This window comes from Netta rufina, assembly GCF_964035555.1.
Source record: "Netta rufina genome assembly, chromosome: 1".
NCBI lineage: Eukaryota > Metazoa > Chordata > Aves > Anseriformes > Anatidae > Netta > Netta rufina.
This window is the reverse complement of record NC_140123.1, coordinates 122,886,871-122,907,032: the sequence shown is the minus strand read 5'-3', so window position 1 is coordinate 122,907,032 and position 20,162 is coordinate 122,886,871. Positions and strand designations below refer to the sequence as shown.

Sequence of the window (20,162 nt, the reverse complement as noted above, 5' to 3'; positions counted from 1 at the left end):
AAAGACGCAGTGACTCTGTAAAGTACCTATAATGAATTTTTGCAGGTTTTTGTGAACTGGATTAATGACAATATGGAAATATGTATCCTGAAACCTGAGAGCAACATGCCACATGTCTGCTCTTGGAATAATCATTGCTAACAACACTGATTTTATTCAGATAGAGGATGTGACAAAACCCTAGTCTTCTTTTCCTCTGAAATGAGGAAGAGACTTCAGTCTGACCAAGTTTCTTGATTTCTTTCCCCCTTGTATAGTGATATACATTCTCTGATAGTAATTAGAGACTGTATGCTTTGTTTTATTGTGTATAATGTCAGAAGATTCTCCAGACTAGGACTAGAGAAGAAGCACATGGAGACAATAAGAAAAGAAAGTCAATTTCATTGCTCTTTTTATCTGAAGATGTTTGCCTGAAGCAAGGATAGCCCAGACAAAGTGGCAACAAGACCTGATCTGAGCAATGATCCAAGTACCAGTGCTGAGAACAGGCTTCAAAGAGGGAAAGAACTGCCCTTAGAGGGGAAATACAATTTTCTGTGTTTAGGATGAATGAGAAGGATGACCAGATGATAAAGCAATTGTTTCTAGAGTGGGTGCTTTGCCCTTTGCTTGCAGGTTTCGGTACCCTATGTTGGTAACAGGAAGACAATCTTTCATCAGAGATTTGCAGTGCACTCATTCTGGGGATGGAGCATAGCTCTCCTGTGAGGATCCAGCACCCAGCAGACAGCGATGCAGGTAAAAGCTGCATTGTTTTCTGAAGTTCCTTGAGAATCCCACAGAGACTGCTAGGATCACTAGAGCATAGCAACAGCAATTCCCATTGGTATAGAACTATTTCTGTTACATCTAAAGCAGCCTGAAAAGAAATCTAGGAGAAGGCAAATTGACTCTCTTTCCACAATGAATTTTCATTTATCTCTGTACTGTAATGGAAATTTATGAATAATATCCTCTATTTCAGGCCAATTTAGAATAGTCAATTTCAGTAGTGCTGCTGGATCGTTTGAAATGATCACCCGAAGCACTGATGTTAAACCTTTATTCTCAACACTGAAGTACATGCTTCATTTTCTTTGGAAAGAGCTTATCCTTTGAGACTTGTTAACTTGTGACCAGTAGATAGCCCAGTACTTTGTGAGCCTTTTGGATAGACAGGGAAGATATCATGTAATGTATATCATTACATGACTTGCACTGGTCACAGGAAAACTTACTCTATATTGTTGCATGAATACTAAACATAAACTTGCTATGCCTTTGTGTTGCCCAGCACAACAGAGTTTGATCCAATCTGTGCCTTTTTATTGCTAATGAATAAATAATTAAATGGTTGCATTTCTCTTATGGTAACCAGTTTGTCCTTTTACGTTGTCCACAATACTGGTTAGAAGCACCAGCTTCGCCACCAGAAAATGATGAATTTGTGGAACAAATTCTTTCATTCTGTTATGTAACACATTCATTGCAGAATGAAATTGTGTTGCTCTATTAAAAACTACTTTTACAGGATACTGTGGAAACAGAGAACCATAAAAATCTATACTGTTTTTAGCCTACTTTAAGAAAATCCATTAAAAATTGTATTTTCTTAAGTAATACTAAAATTTTACATCTTGGCTTGAGTCTTATTGCCTGACTTCAACAATTACAAATGGCTGCAACACGATTGGCTTAAATGAGTCTTGTTCAGTGTGTGGTCCCAGGCCATGTTTCACTGATCACTGTTCATTGCTGTGTACAAAGACAAAGTTATTAGTCTACGATGAGGCTTTTATATAATATGTTCTGTGAACCTTTGAGAGCCAAGTTGAGAAGCCTCTGTTAAAATGAATAAATAAGTAATTCTTTTTATGGCACACGCTGTCTTCAAAGCATAGCTCCCGTCGACTCTGTGCTCAATTAAGCAAACAAGGCTCTGTGTGCCAAAGCTGAGAGGCATTTATGTTATGAGATGACATATCACTCAAAAAATCATATTATCTGATAATTTTGATGCCTTTGTTTGATTCAGGTCCTAGAAATTTTTCCCATAAATGAAGTAGGCTTTCACTAGCAAAGCCAGAGAAGAGATATTAAAGGAGAAGGTACTTTGAAAAACAATTCTTCTCCCTTCTTCCTCTGACCCTTCAATAATCCATTTCCATAGATGATCTATATAGAGTTTTATACAAAGTGAGGGATACAGCCTATATTCTGCTGTGTGTTCCATTCCCATGGCAAGTGACATGCAGGTTTAACTTACTTCTGCATAAAAATGTATTAATTCAGGCTCTGCACCTGCATTTTTCTTGAGGGTTTTTCATAGGTATAGGATGCTTAGCCAGTAGCAGCTCTGCCCCTACACAAGCCAGGGTGCTGAGATGGAAAGAAGTGGTGGGCTTGGGAGTCAATCTTCTGTAAGGTCTTCTTCCTACAGTACCTACATTACCTATGAAATTCCCAGTCTCCCCACTCACAGAAGACATCACATCTATTAATCTTCCAGAAGAAAAGCTCCAGCTTTCTAATCTTTCATAACTCCCTAAAGAAGAAAACATGACTACTAGACTTGCACTTTCCCAGAAGTGCACAAATGCAAGGGGATTTTCTGTTTTGTAATTATGTTGAATTGAATATATTCCATCTACTTCATCCAGATACATACAAAGAGTAGAATCACTGAGGCACAGCTTATTGCGTAACTGGTTCTGTTGAGTCTTACGGAAAGAAAATGAGGCTTATGTAAACACAACCATTCAGAAAAAGAGCACCCAAAAATGGAGGAAATTAAAGTTTCAGTCATGTTACGTGAGGCACAGATTGGTTCTCCAGGAGGAATTTTTTTTTTTTTTTTTTTAGATTGTCACCTGTCTTTGATTGGTATTTTATATAGCATTGTTCCCTACTTTCAACCCTGGAATTTATTTATCTACAAGAGGTTGTACAAAGTATTGGCTTATTACTTCTGTATCCTGTAACTCTTAAACCTTCCTGTAATATTCTTTCTTCTCTTTTTTCTTACTTCATATGTAGTTTTACCAGATCAGAATACATTTGAACCAAGAGAAAGTAAAAAAAATTATTCAAAAAACATTTTGAAATACATCACGTTTCAATATTCTCCTCCTATTTTTCGATAACCGAAGTTGTTCAAATTTTCAGTACATTTATATCCAATTTATTCTGTGTAGACATCCAACTTAAACTTCCTGTAGTATAAAAATACCTGTGAGGTTCTGGCACTAATGTACCTTTGTAATTAATGAAGAGAAACAGACACTTTTAAACTGTTTCATCCAACTTACTTGAAGCATCTCTTCCTGGAAGAAATGAATCATGCCCTAAAAATCACTGATTTCCCACCATTCAATTAGGACAGTCTAAACAGTATCTCATACATTGATATCTACAGTGTCTCCAGTTGGCTAACTGCATTGCAGTAGTGAATTTATTTATTGCTAGGACAACATTTACACCTTGCTTATCACCACATTGTAGTTCACCTTTACACACTGAAAAATCTCTACTTTTACTTGCTGAAAACAAAAAATAATTCTGCTTTATGTTAACCGGTATTTGCCAAAACAATACACCAGAAACTCATTCAAAATTTTTCCTTTGGATGCTTTCAGAAACTAACGGTAATTCCTCAACAGCACATCGTTTTCCAGTCCATACAGCAAAGCAAAATGAGATGTAACATAGCATCATAAATTGCAACCTTACCTGAGTGCTTGCAGATGTAAAGATGATTCACATCACTGCATTACAAATACATAGAAATCATATAAATTATGAATATGAAAGGATACATTCGTATTGCTCCTGTTCTTGTTCCAATTGCCAGAATTTTCTGAACTGGGTCAAAAGCTAAGGCAGTGGGTAGATAAGGAAAACCATGGCGAACCGTCTGAAACAGAACAAATGAAAAAAGTGAATGAAATGTAATAAAAAAATAAAAGCATGTATGTTTTATTTTACATGTACAGGAGGATAATCTACATTTTGCTTTATGTTGTATTATTTGCAATATATTTTAATACTGTTCTGGAAATGTATCATTATTTTGAATACAGAGGTGAATTTCACTCATGCCAATTTCTAGACGTGCTCTTTACTCAGATATTTTATATGTTTTTACTGTAACAAAGTAGATTGCAAAGCATATGCCAATGTACAACTGGTATATATTCCTTATATAGTATAGTGAAAGACAACCTCAACATGCAAGGCAGCTGTAACTGTAGATTAAAAAAAAGACATGTGATATGCTTTTAAAACACTGCAACAAACAACCTCAGCCTCACCAGAACAGCCACGGTGGACAGAAATGGAACGTGTCCAGGGGAAGAAATCCAATAAACCAATAAACTGAATTGAGTCGATAAGGCAAAAATCCTTAATATCAATTTTAAAAACAAAGACAACAGAGAAGATGTTCTCAAAATGAACAACTGAGCCACTCAACCTTTCTTAATCTTTATTTACAATACTATGCTTTTAATTCTCATTTTTCAGAGATACCTTGGGGAATAAATGAACTAAGTGTAATGCTATTCATCCTTGAGTTTGAAGACTGCCTGAAATAATATTTTAAGTTATCTTAACCTGGAAGTTATGACCAATACGACTTGCCAGATTGTTCGGAGGAAGAATCTCATGATGGAAAAGTCCAACACAAGAAAAAGACTAAAAATAACTTGACTAAACTATACAAATACAAATAGTACCAAACCAAACAAACAAATTTTAATGGATGTGATTGTTTACCTACAATTGGGTAACAGGTATCATTTTTTTTCCATTTTATTTATTTATGTATTAGTATATGGTTAGGATTGGAGACGAAGTGCTTTGGACTGAATGGAATTTAATATTTTCAGATATTTTATCTTTCTTGAGATTATCTTGTTCATGAACCGTATCAGCTGAAGCATTCAGCAGTCCCTGTGGAACAACTTCTACAAAAGGGATTCCTTAATTGCAGACCTGTTGAGTAAAAGGCAGATGATGATTGCTACAGCTGTCTCACTCAAACTCTGTTTTCTTTCATTCCAGATGGAAACACTTGAACTGATATTCACAAGTAGTTTGGGAACAACCAAATGTATGTTTTTTTAGCAAATAAACACTTCCTTAAGAGAAACCTTACTCATCTCGTATCTTAATTATTGCTGATAAGGGATGTCTTTAAAAAAAACTAATTACTAGTTTCTAGACTGCAAAAATCTAAAAGCATATGCTAGCTCAGTAAGCTGTTGAATCATAACTCATTTTATGTTAATGTAGACACTTACCAAAGACTCCACAACTCTGTATCTGGTTTATTTTGTGTTTGTGTGTGCACGCATACACGTATCTGTATGTATGTGTGTTTAACCTTTTCATCTTCTCAAGGGGCAGAATTACTCAGAATACATAATTTCATATTTGACACATAAGCTGTGACTAGACTTATATACTGTAAAAATGCTTTTACCTCTCACGTCACAAAACCGTCACGAATTACGAACTGTATTTTCCAGTGTGCCTAACTGCATTATTAACTTTCTGTTATATTTTAAATGTCTGTACTCTTGCAAATAAATGCTTCCCTAGCAGAAAACAAACAAACAAACAAACACCACCATATTCCACAAAGGATTATTTTTAATTATTATTTTTTTAAATCCTCTCTATAACAAAGTTTGAATTTCTAGCAATTCCAGTCAAAATAAGCCTTTCTGATGCTGAGCTCTCAGTGGAGCTTAGAGTTCTGCTTTTCAGATCTAGGATTGTGAAGATAAAATTTGTAATTCTTGCTTATGCATTTACATCTTTTTTGTATTTTCAGTATTTCTGCAATCTACATACAGTCAGACTTTTCATTCAGAAATTTCATCTGGGCCTTGTTTTGAGGCAGATCTACTCTCAAGAGGCACAGGAATGTACATATTTTCAGAATCATACCTCAGTAAATATCCCTGAACTCGGGGATTGACTCAAAAGTGTTATTTCTATTTTGCAGCCATTTTTCAAATCTGAGTGTTTATACCTATTCCAGCCTGGAAGTTCTTGTGAAAGCAAAATTCTTCCATTTGTAGTACAAAAATATTTTTGACATCTATTGATCCTCCAAGTAAATTACAATTTTCAAGTAAAATATTTATATTTATTACGACTCCAAATAAAGGACAAAAACAGCTTGGAAGGAGAGCCAAGCTATAATGTACACAGTTAAGATGGAAAACGATGCCTTTACACTTGAGATTTTGGCACGAATTAGAGCAGCCTCAGAGGCAATTCTGAAGATCAAGCCTAGAAGAACAGGCATGAGCTGTAGCACTTCAGGCTCCCAGCCTCTTCTCCTTATACTTAGTCCAACAACCCTTCTGTTTCCAAGGGCTGTAGGAAAAATTGACATGAGAAAACAGATTTTTCTGTTACATATTAACGGAACTCGTGTGAACTGTATGTGTAAGAATGAGCAACAATTCTAACACTGCTTCTGGACTTCCTTGCAGCATTTACTAATACAAACGAAGGAGAGGAGAAGGTTACAAAATTAACTTGATCCGAGGGTGACAAAAATGTTCCTACTTCATTTGAGCTGTGTCAGATATGAACGATATTGACCAAAACTAGCAATGGTGAACAGAAAATGCAAAGGAAAGTAGTTGGTTTGTTCCTTTTTTTTTCTCCCCCCCCCCTTTTTTTTTCCCCAAAATAAACTATCTCAATAGCAGTCAAAAACAGAAAAAGTACCCTTTTTTCAGAAACGTATCAGTCTGTGTTCTCATGAGCATAGGACCTTAACCATCCTTATCTATCCTAAAAAAGAAGGTGCCAAAATAAGGGAGAGAAAGAGCAGACAGCAGATGGAGCCAGGACTGCTTTTCTCCACATTATCCCGCTTTCTTTTATGTCTCCTTTTTTTGGCATGCTGTCTCTAGAGGTAGTCTGCACTCCCTAGCACATGAAGTTTGAAGTTTATATGCAATATTTGAAACATTTTATTTGAAACAGAACAATTACAAATGCAGCTATGATTTCAGCATAAATCCTCGTTTAGTTCTGTTATGCTATTTTAAATGTGATGAAAATCACATCAAGCAAATACTCTTACAGTGAATTGCACGTACGTATCATTAAAGTAACCTTTATACAACCATTTCACCTAGATGAATACAAGAAATTGATTATTTGGACTTGCCAGTATTCTACCAACGAACATTTTAATATGCTGTACAGAACATAACAACAGTCCCATTCTGTCTAAGATATCACAGTGTTTTTCAGTCTCACTAGTAGTAATACGTAGCATCCAGTGCAATTTTTCACATGGTGTATAATTTGGATTCCATTTAGCTCTTACCCTGCACTAGGAGCCAGGGCATCTAAGCATGTTCACAGGTGGTTCTAACAGCGAATTATACATTTTTTTTTAACGATAAAGATACCTATGGATAGTTCTTTTGCTCAGTGTCTCTCCGCACATAAAAGCTAGAAACAGTCATATGGGAAAAATTATCTGCAAAAAGGACTCTAGAGCTACAGACTGATTTCTACCCCTTGCAAGATGGTAAAATGAAGTTTATGATCATGGAGCACATGTATGAAGATGGTCTGCAGAAGGTAGTGGAGTTTCTACAATGGGAAGTCCTGTCTAACTAGTCTTCTGTAATTCTATGAAGTTGTCAGTATGCATGCAAATAAAAGGGATGTGGACATATCTGAGTTTTCCATAAGCCTCCCAATAACATTCCAGAGCAATTATCATAGAAACAAAGTTGCCATGGGACTGGAGAAAAGGCTTTTTTATGGACTGAAAGCTGGTTAAAGAACAGGAAACAAAGGATAGGGTTTAATGCATTTTTTCCATGAAGAACACTCAGAAGTGGAGTACTCCATGGGTTGGCTCTTGGATCAATATTATTCATTATCTTTAATGATCTAGAAAAGGTACTGGACTAATATCTTCAAAGTTCATAGCTGATAGTAAGCTCTTTTGGGTAGTTAAATTCAGTACTTACAGAAACCAGTTCCAGAAAGACCTTATCAAACTAAGTGGGCAAAAACGTGGTAAGCTAGCTGCAGTATGGATAGATACAGCATGTAGGAAAAAATATATCTTCACTAAGCTTACACAATGCTGAATTTAGAGCTAACATTTACAACTCAGGAAAGTGACTTTGTGGGTGTGGTTGGCATTCCTCTGAAGCCTTTGGTTTAATATGCAGCAGCAACCCAAAACGCTGAATAATGTTGAAGATCTTCAGAAGTAGTATATAGAATATCATGGAGGGCATCATTTTGCTGCTAGATAAAACCTTTGTGAGGCCTTATCTTAAGTATCGTACACACCTCTGGTCTTCACACCTGAAGAATCAGTGGTGTCAGAAGTGAAACAGGTAAGGCAGCTAATGCTCAATGCGATGGAGGCAAGCCTTACCAGGAGCAGCTCCAAATGCTGGGACTTCAATTTGGAGAGGAGAAGGCTGTGGGAGGATACGACTGAGATTTACTGAACTGAGAGGGTGGATAAGCTGAAAGTGGACCCGTTATTCAGCAAATCCACAGAGCCACAGAAAACAAGTGAAAGATTAGTTTAAAACAGAAAAAGAAAACACTTCCTTACACAACAAGTAATGAACTCCTGAAACTTGTCACCACAACAGGTTGTGAAGGCAGATAATAATATCAGCTGGTTCAAAAAGGCATTATTTGGCCCCAAAATAGTAAATCCAAATGCATCTTTCAGACAATTACTTAAACAAACAAAACAAATAGCTAAAATGAAAAATAAATCTTACAATCTTCACTGAAGTTGCTCTTTTCATTACAAAACCATCTGCAGAAACCTCAGAAATATGACTTTCCACTGCCATTTTCAGTTCTGCAAACTGGATGTTAAACACTATCAAATCAGAATTGTCCTATTCATGTAGGATTCATATAGATACAAATAGTCAATTTAAGAGGAAAATAAGGCCTTCTGAATTTCAAAAGTATTACCCTCCTGACTGTTTGCTGAAACAGGGTACTACGTCAAAAATGGAAAGTGAATATAATTCAGACAGAAAAATCCACAACTAAATGACATGACATAGATCCCCATATTACATTAGTTGCAATTCACAGCATAGGTGAGGTTGGAAGGGAATTCTGGAGATTGTTCAGTGTACCTTCCCCCTCCCAGTTCAAAGCAGAATGGATTTTAGTATTGTTTGCTCTATTTAAATGAATGTTCAGTGGCAAACCTCCTGACAACTGCACCATCCTGCCACATCTAGCACTGCATAGACTTATAGCATAGAAAGGGTAACTCTGGAATACAATCATCCCAAGGTAGGTATTACCCTTTTTGGAGAAATCCTGATTTCAAGCGAAGACATTTGGTGCGAAATGATTTCATCTCTTCCCTTCTCATTCTTTCTAAAAGGGCTTTCAATTTTAAAAATTGCAAGAGAAATATGCAAAAAGGAAGGAAAATGGAAAATGTAGCGAAGGAATTGCATCCGTTTTTCAGTAAATATCCTTTAAGAGGCTTTCTACTCTTGCTAGTGAAACTATTGGGAAGATATAGGACATCAGCCCTTTATGGAAGAACCTTCTATCAGCTGTAGTGTATCATATATAAATGCCACAGACTTTAATAAAGCTAAATTTGCCTTTGCCTTTAACGTAAAATAACTTGAAAAAAATGTGCACAGATTTCAAAGCTCAATTTGGCCTGCCTGCTTGTGTGAGACTAGCTATTCATTACAAGCATTTACCACATTGCTTACTATTTATTATTAGTTCGTAATTAGTCTTCTCCTACCCTCTTGCTGTATGCATATCATATGTTGTATGTTGAATATAGAATTTAATCTGGAGATACTGGCCAGCATCTCAACTCATGTAAGGTGAAGATACATTCCAAATGGAACATAGATATTTTGTGGCAGCTTTTTGCCCTCTCTCAGCAATGAAATCCAGCAAATCCTGCACTTGACTATTCCCTCCTGTACTGGCCACAACAGTAGCAAGGGCATAGCTCGCAGGCACAAGTGAATACACAATAGCCAAAAATCATAAGAATCACATCTCCATTTTACATAATCACAGTTTTCCTGCCTTTGCCTCACTCAGTGAGCAATTAAAAATATATGTAGGGAGAAACGTTGAATGAACCAGGGTTCTTTGGACCTACTACAATTAACTTTTTATCCACAGCTACGATGGAATGGATCTGTAATAAAACTGATGCTGGGCAGGTGTAACTGAAAGCACACACACACCCTTAAAAGATACAATAGGTGGAATGGGTTGTGCAAGGTAGAGGTTCAGAGTTCACAATTTATGACTTTGGTGATGTCCAGTGGATAATACAGAACCTTACTCACAGGAACTGTGGCAAAGAACATACACAGAACAGCATCCATCCATCCATCCATCCATCCATCCATCCATCCATCCAACGCTTTGTGTACTGTTTAAACTAAATGTGATGGATGACAGGAACAATACATAAGCAGACATTTCAAGAAAATAAGATGCAATAAAGACTAGATTGCCAGACATACAAACATATATAGTATTTCTACAATAGCTGAATTAGGGATGTGACTTCCGATATTTGACTTCACAACATTAGCATTCTTACATATAGGAGATGTTTTTATGAAATATAGGTAACAATGTTTAATTGCTTAGAATCAAATTCTGGAGGAAGGCATGCTACCATATACACCTATATCTGCACAATATCCCACTAAATTCAATAGGGCTACTTGTGAGTACATGCACTCATTAACTCAAACCTCTAAATATTAAGGGTCATTTTTTTTCCAGTACTGAATACAGTATATATTACTGCAATGGAACCATAAAAGTGCACCTCTTCAGACTTTGACCCTAGCTACAGGCAACAGATTGTCTCTACTGTTTTTTTACTATTCATGGTCTTTGCTGGTGAACTGTTAGAAATGGACACAGCACTGTACAAAGATAACATCTTATTACATTTGAGCATGTTTACCAGCCATCTGTACCTAACAACATCACTTTCTCTTCTTTCCACAGATGCACATTACTTACTCTTCTAATCACACAGTCCTCTAACTTCCCCCTATCATGATTCTAACATACATTGTGACAAATTAATATATCCATATAAGCTGCTTTTATAAACATAGTTTCTTAGTATAGCCAATAAACCAGTGCATTCACATAGCTTTGGGTACATTTGTTCACCTCTCTACTGATTCCTTTGCTGTTTATAAAGTGACAATACTAACTTTCCACAATGAGAAGCATAACTAGAAGATTCTATCTTAAATTTAGTCCACCTGCACTGAGGACATTGCTTATACATCCAATGTTTTACAAGACAGCTTTATGATTAGAAAACTCCCTGAGATACAAGCAATCCAGATTGAATTTCTTCCACCCTCCTAGAAGAGCCAACATTGCTTTTCCCACTACAGCAGTGAGAAACTTTCTCAGTTGTAGCTGTAGTCTCACTATATACAGCATTTCTGGTTCCCTCTATCAGGGGATAAGAGTTAAGGGGCTAAAAATGATGGGACACAAAGAGTGACAACAAGAGAAAACCTGGGTATGGGGATTAACTTTGTGAGAAAAAAAACAAAAACAAAAACAAAAACAAATCCGAGGTATAAACTCAGTACAGTTATCACAGGATGAGAGACAGCATCACCACACCCAATTGTAGGGGACAGGCCTGTGGGTTGTGAATGTGAAAGCTTTGTCTGCCTCGGTACATCGCATAGGTTTTGACCATTTATAAGATATCTGAGGATTCCCATCACCAGGTCAAGGAAGCAAAATGAGAAGTTCTGTCATGACGGTCAAGTGCCTGTGAAAAATTGACCCCTGAACACCAAGGTTTTCAAGCTGCACTTAATAAATACTTTCACTGAGAAGGGCCATTCTCTCTTTCTTTTGAGGAAAAAGTGTATGTTGAATTTCAATTCTTTATCCAAGTGTTCCACGTTTCATATTGAGGAATTCTTGTATAAAAAACAACGCTTGAAATGACACACCAAATTACAGTAAAAGAATATTTCTAAAAATGCTAAGTCAACTTCAGAATGCAGAAAAAAAAATAGAACATCAACAAACTAAAATAATCTCTGCAACATGATTTTTCCCCCTCTTACAGGGATTAATTATATTTTTTTGTTAAAGAACTTTTGCCACACTCCATGCATAGTACAGTCTGGGCTGTCCTATGGACAAAACATAGTTATACAATAAGAGATATGAATTAAGCTTTTTATGTGTGGCCATTAATGTTTCCATTTTGTCAATGACGAATTTGTGGTTATGGAGATTCATGAAATTCAGACATTTTAGGTACAATTCAGAGGTCCAGTCTGAAGCCAGAATTTAATCTACAGTCATTTGAGACATGAAGGAAAATCAGCCATTATGACTATATAATGTGGACATATAAATTGTCAGAATGAATAACTAGTCTAAAAGCAAGTCTGTAGATATGCAGGATACTTGCAACAGAATGTTAAGAACAATGAAAGGCATAACTGGAAGACGTAATTGTTATAAAAGTGTATGCTAAAAATACGGATTTAAAGCAGGTCAAGCTGGACACTCAAAACAGTGGAGACTAGACAATCTGGCATTGTGGATCTTCTGTGTCTCAATTCCTAATCTTTATCGCAGAAATAAGGATACCTCCATCTCACAGAAATACTGTGAAGATCAATTCATTAATGTTTATAACGCTTTCAAAACTACTGTGATGAGCACTTCTGCTGAGAAAGCCCGTGGGTAACTTAATATATGGGTATGCTCTGAGTTCTAAGAATGCAAAGAAACATTGAAGTGCTTTCTATTCAGCAAACACTATGTTCTATTAAATAAGACCACAGAAGAAATGTGGGATCATGTGATTAAAAGCTGTATTTGCAAGCAAACATAAGAAAATTGGAATTTTAAAGTGGTTTGTTTTGCGACCTTAAAATTCTTTAAACAGTTTTGAAGTTGTAATTGCATGCATTGGTCCTGAAAGGTCTGCATTAATACAATTAGAATTCATATTTGATTAACAGTGAGATATAGTAATTCAAGAAGATAGGTATTTTATTTGAATGAAACAAAACAAGAGTATCCAGTTGTACTACTACATCTACTTACATCTTCAAATTTCTTTAAAAAAAGAAGCTTTTAATGTGCTATGTTCTTTATTCCTGATGAACCCTATTTCAAAATAATACAAACATTTAAAAAGAAAAATACATGATGCTCATCACACATCATAAATACTACTGTACTCTGATTACAGAAGTGTCAGTTATGAATCTGTAGTTTTGGATATGAGTAAGGTTTAATACTTAATTTAAAATGGGTTTTCTCTGAAATGTAAATCTTCACACAGATTTCTCTTTGGCCCTTTGTGACCTTCCTAATGATGCAACACAGAAAACAAACAAACAAACAAACAAACTCAAGCTAACTAAAACATTATGGGCAACTTATAGCAAAGAATTTTTTTTATTCTTCATAACCAAACATAGAATTCTGCGCTACCGCACAATTGTTCTTAAACTGCCATTTGGAAACCCATCCAAATGAATTTTATTACCACTGAAATGCATCTTCATGTTGCACATACTTTAAAGTAGCTATTTGACTTCTATCAGAGGGGCTAAACATTCATTTTCATAGGTTATCAAAATAAAGTATTACTGTCTCTGAAACCTGGGAACGAAAATTTAAGACCACCTTATAGGAAATCCAGATAATTAAGGTATGTAAATTGGCACTATAAACTGAAGTACCTAAATCAAAATGTTTTTACATAATGTCACTCCATGAAAGAGGAGTTCAGCCAGAACCAGAACAGCTTCTATTATAGCCACGATCCCAAAGGAGAGAAATGCTAGCAGTAAACATAAAAGGGAATGTTGTCTTTGAAATATGCCTGCTGATTGGATGCATCTTGAGGGCCTGTTTTTGTTAAAGATAAGTTGTGAAAGAAAGCCACAATTGTAATCAGCCAAGGGCTGCCATTCAAGTTTCAACGATATTCTAAAACTATTCTGTCTTCTGTGGGTTTTTGCATAAAGATTGGGTGATGTGCATACTGAAACTATGACTGTGCTATCAATATGAATAACACAGCAAAATTCAAAGGGATGTTTATTACATAGCAAGACTACCCAGTGACAACACATTAAGACCACTTTTGGAGAGAAGACAAATGGCATGCTTTAGGGTTTAAAGGTAGCCACAAAAACATCAGAGTCTGTGAAATAATTCAGTGAGAAGTTTACTTCAGGGGTTCTTAAATCTTTTATAGGATATCTGGCTGCTGCTTACGGTTAGAGAAAACACACTGGCCAAGACTAACTGTAGGTCTAGTAAAATGCAACCCTTACTCTGCTCCTAACAGTGGCCTTGACTTCAAACATTCTTTTCATAAAGTTATTGACATCTTGCACTACAAATTCAACCTTACAATTGTTCTTCAAGAAGAGCTCAAGCAGTTGTCTATGGGAGACTTATTTTCACAGAGAATATACACTATACATGTATTTTCAAAAAAAATCTATGCCCTCAGTTTTATTCAGTTTTCCCCAAACTGCAGTATCCCCTAAGTATGACCTTTTTGCAAAAGGAAGAAAATCACCATTTTCTCCATTTATGTTCTTTCTGCTCAAAGTTATATTCAAATGATTTCCAACATCCTAAATGTTATCTCCCCAACTCCTATAATACTAGGAGATCTCTACCCACTGCTGTATTTTAATTTCTACACATTATGACCAAACACAGGCTGGCCCAGAAAATCCTTAATAAAAGAGGAAATTAGATCTACCCCCATTATGATTATTACAAACTTTACTAACATATTCTACTGGACATGACGCTCCTATCTCACACATTCAATTCAATTAATTTGAACAATAATCAATATTTTTATGATATCTGCGTGGATACCCCAATCCCAAGAGCAGCCCTAGATATAAAATGACATATACTTCAGCTTCCAGTTGTCATAAAATACAGTTCTGACAAAATTTCACCTTATGTGAATACTTTAAAAAGGATGACACCAGTTCATTAATACAGCTACCAACACATAAATTTATGATGCTTAAAAAAGGCTGCAGTAATTTCATACGTAATAATTTCAAGAATATTTCATTTATAGTCTTTCAATACAGAAGACTACATTAATGATTCAAATATAAATGGACAAAGTAACTCATTGTGAACATCTCACTATAAAATGAAATATTCAGTATACTTCTATTAAGTTCTAATTTTATCTTGAAAAGACACCATGGTAATAAGCATACCAAAAATGTCAAAAATTAGAGACATCTTTCAGGTGTGTTGCTAATAATACCAGGAACGTTACCAATAAAACTTGATGTTTTCTGCTAGAGGAACAGATCTGTATGTTTAGTCAAGAAAAGAAGAACTCTCACAAACTTAAAAAAAAAAAAAAAAGGCAATTTAAGTAAAGAATGGAGGTTAAGGCCCTCTAATTCTTACGTATGAGTCAGCTTTTATGTTTCATATCTAAATGAAGATTTAATAATCAGCAATGAAGGAAAAAATGGTTTGAGGTGTTACTCAGACTATGAGCCTATCTGACATGATCCTGCAGATCATAACAAACCAAAACTGCTGTTAGCTTTACTCAGTTCTGTGTGCAGCAGATCACAGACCGTGGATCCTTAAATTGCAGCCTGAACTACTTATGTAACTTGACATGAAAAAAAAAAAGACACCACAAACACAGAAGTTCTATGAATAAAGCTTGGGGAAGGCGAAGCTTTGTTGTACGTATTTTTCATTTAATTCAAATTGACTGAGGTACAAATTATGGCTCAGATCCTCCACCCTGCGCCTGCGCAGAGTCCCACTGCCTTTGGTCCACTTGCTTAGTGCATAATGCAGGACTGGGGCCTGTGGGCTTTTGTTGGTTCACTCAGAGCTGCTTGTAATGGCACGAAGCAGCAATATAGCTCATTAAGTAGAGCCTGTTGAATAAGCACACTGCGGTATGTTATGAACACATAATCATGGAATATTTGGGGAAGTTTGCTTTTAGTACACTTCTGTGCCTCGAAAAAAGGAAGCCGGTGTTTTGTATAACATAGAGTGGACTTCTGCAGTACCGTGCATTCATAAGCAAGTGCTGCTGCAACCAAAAGCTCTCCTATCCAAATATTTACTTTGTGAAGAACATTTCAACCAGACGGCTGAGTCTTCTAATTGAAAAAGACAGGCGAGTATTGCCTACTTAAATCTTCTAAAAATAATGTATTCCTATACACCTAAGTTCTGACAGACCTACTGGGAAACATAAAACAACTGTTTTCAAGTAATACCAAGCCAAAGACGGGAAATACATAAGGCAAAGAATTAACTGCTTTTGTTTCTGAATCATATGTTGTCTATTTTGGCAAATATACCACGCAACATAAAATATATCATACAAAATACAGATCTTCAGCACTATGCAATGAAGAACTGTGTTCACTGTACCATTACTCAGAATTCTTAAAATGTCAGACCTTCTAAAGATATTTTAATGTATCTTGATTATTTGCATTATCTTTTTACTCAAGTGACAAAAATGGGAAATCACTATTCTGAATTTCATAAAATGCTGTATTACTATGTACATGAACACATGGAGTCAAATTCAACCCTGGTGCAAACAGATATGATTGCAATGGACTGATCACTGGGACTGTTAAACTACAGATTCATTGGACTCAAAAGGCCTGAACCTGCATTGGGTCAGGGTGGCAAAGAACCAAAAACCTCTAAAAATTAGGACGATGTGTAACCTCTTCTGAAGGTCTCTGACTCTTTAAATCATGGGGGCTTATCATTCTTCACCTGAACCCTCCAAGAGTTTTGACACTAGCTGTATTTGAAAACAGAACTGAGTTAAAATCATGACATCTGCGATTATGAAAGCTGTGTTTCACTGGGACAGATCTGCACACAAACAGTTTTACAGGCTTCTCTTGATCGTGCATATTTCTTCCTTCTTCCTCAAACACAAATAGAAATGAAAATGTGCTGGAGTTGACTATAACCCAGATTTCAAATCAGTTGGTATCTGACTAATGAAAGGAAAGTCTGCTTAGCAGGTGAAGTTCGTTTACTTATAATGATGTAAATTGCATTAGTTAAAAATTCTGCTTTTGAAGCCAACAGAACTTCTAGCAAAGTCAACAGAATTAATGTCAAAGTTAAAGATAACAGAATAGGACTAGAGAATAACAATACCACCTCTCTTTCTCCATCTTCATTACGAAAGTATGGTTTAGTATTGCAGGGTTAGTCAAAAATACCAAGTAGCTTGTGCTGTTTTTACTTGTGCACTTAAGAATTATGCTGAAAGCTTTGTTGCAGAAAGCAGACACAAAACATAAAAACCACAGAGATACCTTATGCTTGCAATTCAAAGAAAATTTCCACTGAAGAACCTAACCAATATGTAAGAGCCAATGCTAAACAAATTTGGAAACTTTTAATATTTATGCTGTTCCACTAAGTTTACTGTCATATAATCACAGTCTTCAGTACTGATGCTAAAAAAAAAAAAAAAAAACAAAACAAAACACCCTAGATCTACATCCAATCTCTCAGAAATAATTAATATGCTATGTTCAGCAATAACTGCACTGTCTTTTTATTTCCAGCTCGTGCCTTCTTCTTAAAAAAAAAAAAAGGAGAGAAGGGAAAGGAGAGAGGATGGTAACGGAGAGGAGGGGGGTAGATACACACTGTTTCGAATTTCTGATGACTTGTAAACATTATTTGTACTAGCACCAATTGATCTGCTTTTCTGTCCACAATCTTGCTACTAGTTTGGAGCCCAAGAGTGAACTCCAGATTGGCCCCTGGATGCTGAAATCAAGGCTTTACGAATTTCCTGGCTACCCCAACTCTGCAGCAGTCAGAAAACGAACCAAAACCGAACCACAGACAAACAGAGCACGAGAGCTGTCCTCTCATTTCCAAAGTCCTTATACAACCACTGCAGTTCCCGAGTAAAAAGGCTTCTTGGCATCACATTGCTGCCCCCCTCAAAAAAAAAACAAAACACAGAAACACATACACACAGAGTAGCGTTTATTATTGCCGTAGTAGAGATGAATAAAGGTTACAGCCCTTACCTTACAGATTTGGAAATAATCTGAAGTTAGCGTCTCCTGGACCTCCTCTCGGGGAGTCCCCGCAGCCCCTGCAGTCCCTGCCGGGTGCACGGAGCCGCCGCCAGCCCCGCTGCCACCGCCACCGCCGCCGCTGCCACCGGGCGAGGAGGCGGTCAGACCATCCAAAACTTTGCGGAAATTAAATTTCTTCATTTCGGAAAGATCTGTCAGGAAGATGTGCAGGGGTTGTTGGGGGGGGGGGTAGGTGGGGGGGTGGGAGAAAGGCTGCGCCGTACCGGGTCCGGCTACATGTAGCGGGGAAAGTCTGTGGCGGTCCTCCGAGTGAGGCAGCACTTTAGTGCCGACCCGGCGTTAGGTGTAATTGACGGAAAAACGCGAAGTCTTCATTCTGTCGGGCGTGCGAGCTGCTCGGGCAGCCCCCTCCAGAAATGATAACGATATAATGATAATTATAAATAAATAAATAAATAAATAAATAAATAAATAAATAAATAAAAATCCTCAAGCAGCGGAGCTACGGTTGATGCTCAGAGACGGAGGAGCGACGGAGCAACCGCCACCCGCCTCGCTCCCCAAGCCCCCATCGAGCAGCGGGTTAAAAAATGGGAAGCGAAGGCGAAAATCGGAAATATATATCTATATTTATAATAAAAATAAAATAATAAAAAAAAAAATTCAGCTTGCCGCTGCCGGAGCGGGCTCCATCCCCTTCTCCCTCTTCCCGCGGCCGAAGGTTTGTTTGCCCTGCGGGGCTGGGCTATTCAGCGCCACAGGAGCCGGCAGCCACGGTCCTTTCCCCCCTCCCCTTCGCCCCGCCACCGCCCTCCTGCGGCAGCCGCCGGCCCTGAGGCGACCGCCGCCAACGGCCGCCGCTAACGGTCGGCGCTAACGGCCGCGGCGCGAGCGCGGGGCGGGAGCGGCAGCGGGAGCGCGAGCCCGGGGCGGCGGCGGGCGGCGGGCACGGCCCCGCGGCGAGCGGCCGCTCTCCGAGGTGCTGAAAGCCCCGCCCCCAAGCCCGGGAGGGGCGGGGCGAAGCCTGGGGGATTGACAGCTCGGGGAGGGGCGGGGTGTTCTCATTGGCTCGGCTGCCGGAGAGCGGGCCAATGGGCGCGGTGCTGGGTGAGATGAGCACGCGCTCCCGCCAATGGGAAGCGCCGCCCCGCCGAGTTCCCTCCCCTTTCGCCTTCCCCTCACGACGCCCCGCCCCAATGCGGTGCGAGCGGCGGCTGTTGGCCGTTGGCCGTTGGCGCTGTGGCAGCGCCGTGAGGGGCGCCGGGGGGACGTGCGCACCCTGAGCCCCCTCACCTCACCTCACACGCCGCCCCACAACACCCCTGCTCTGCTTTTTCCCCCCCTGTGCTGTGTGGAGCATGGAGCAGACACAAAATGTGGCAGAAAACGGTCTTCTGCCGTTGCCACCAGTAACGGCTGCTGCGATGCCGTCCCAACCACTGTGGTGAAACAACGCACCTCCACCGTTTGGTCACCCAAACCCTATCCCGAGCACATACAGGTGACATAGAGTGGCATCTCCAATGTGGGATGTGACTACAGAAACATTAACCCGTGCACAAGACTCCATAAAAAGTTTTATCCAGGTCAGAAATGAGAAGGCAGCTATTAGCAGTGACTCATGACGTGGCGCTGTCAACGTGGCTGGAAGCTCAGAAGTGACTAAAACAGTGTGAGGAACAAACTCACTCTGTGTGGCACTAAATATGTAGCATCTCCTGTATAATAAAACCACACAAGTGATACACATTGGTCACATTTTGCAGCTTCTTCAGGCGTGCTTTATATCATTTTTGGTACTCATAATGCCTAATTTATTATTATTATTATTTTTTGTGAATCCTATGTTTCTGGAAGGTAATATTTGTTTCAGCTTCATACATTGAGCTCCGTGTGTTTATTTTTCAGCTCATCTGTTTGTGTTCCAAAAGATTTTAGTGCTCCCCATCTGAACAATAAAAAGATTCCAGTGAAGTTCAAGGAATAAAGCTTGACTCGCGTCCTGTT

The 20,162-nt window shown here is 38.1% G+C and overlaps 1 protein-coding gene across 2 annotated transcripts in view; it reads right to left on the bottom strand.

The window, feature by feature from the left end:
• STXBP5L (syntaxin binding protein 5L) overlaps nucleotides 1-18,335 on the bottom strand; it is a gene marked incomplete at both ends in the record, with an annotated part of 190,624 nt that extends 172,289 nt beyond the window's left edge. For both annotated transcript variants that reach the window (XM_084305075.1, XM_084305076.1), the window contains 2 exons: nucleotides 3,798-3,895; nucleotides 18,144-18,335. In XM_084305075.1, the coding sequence (XP_084161201.1) occupies nucleotides 3,798-3,895; nucleotides 18,144-18,335 (290 nt within the window). The remainder of the gene's footprint in view (nucleotides 1-3,797; nucleotides 3,896-18,143) is intronic.
• Between the last annotated feature and the right edge of the window lie 1,827 nt (nucleotides 18,336-20,162).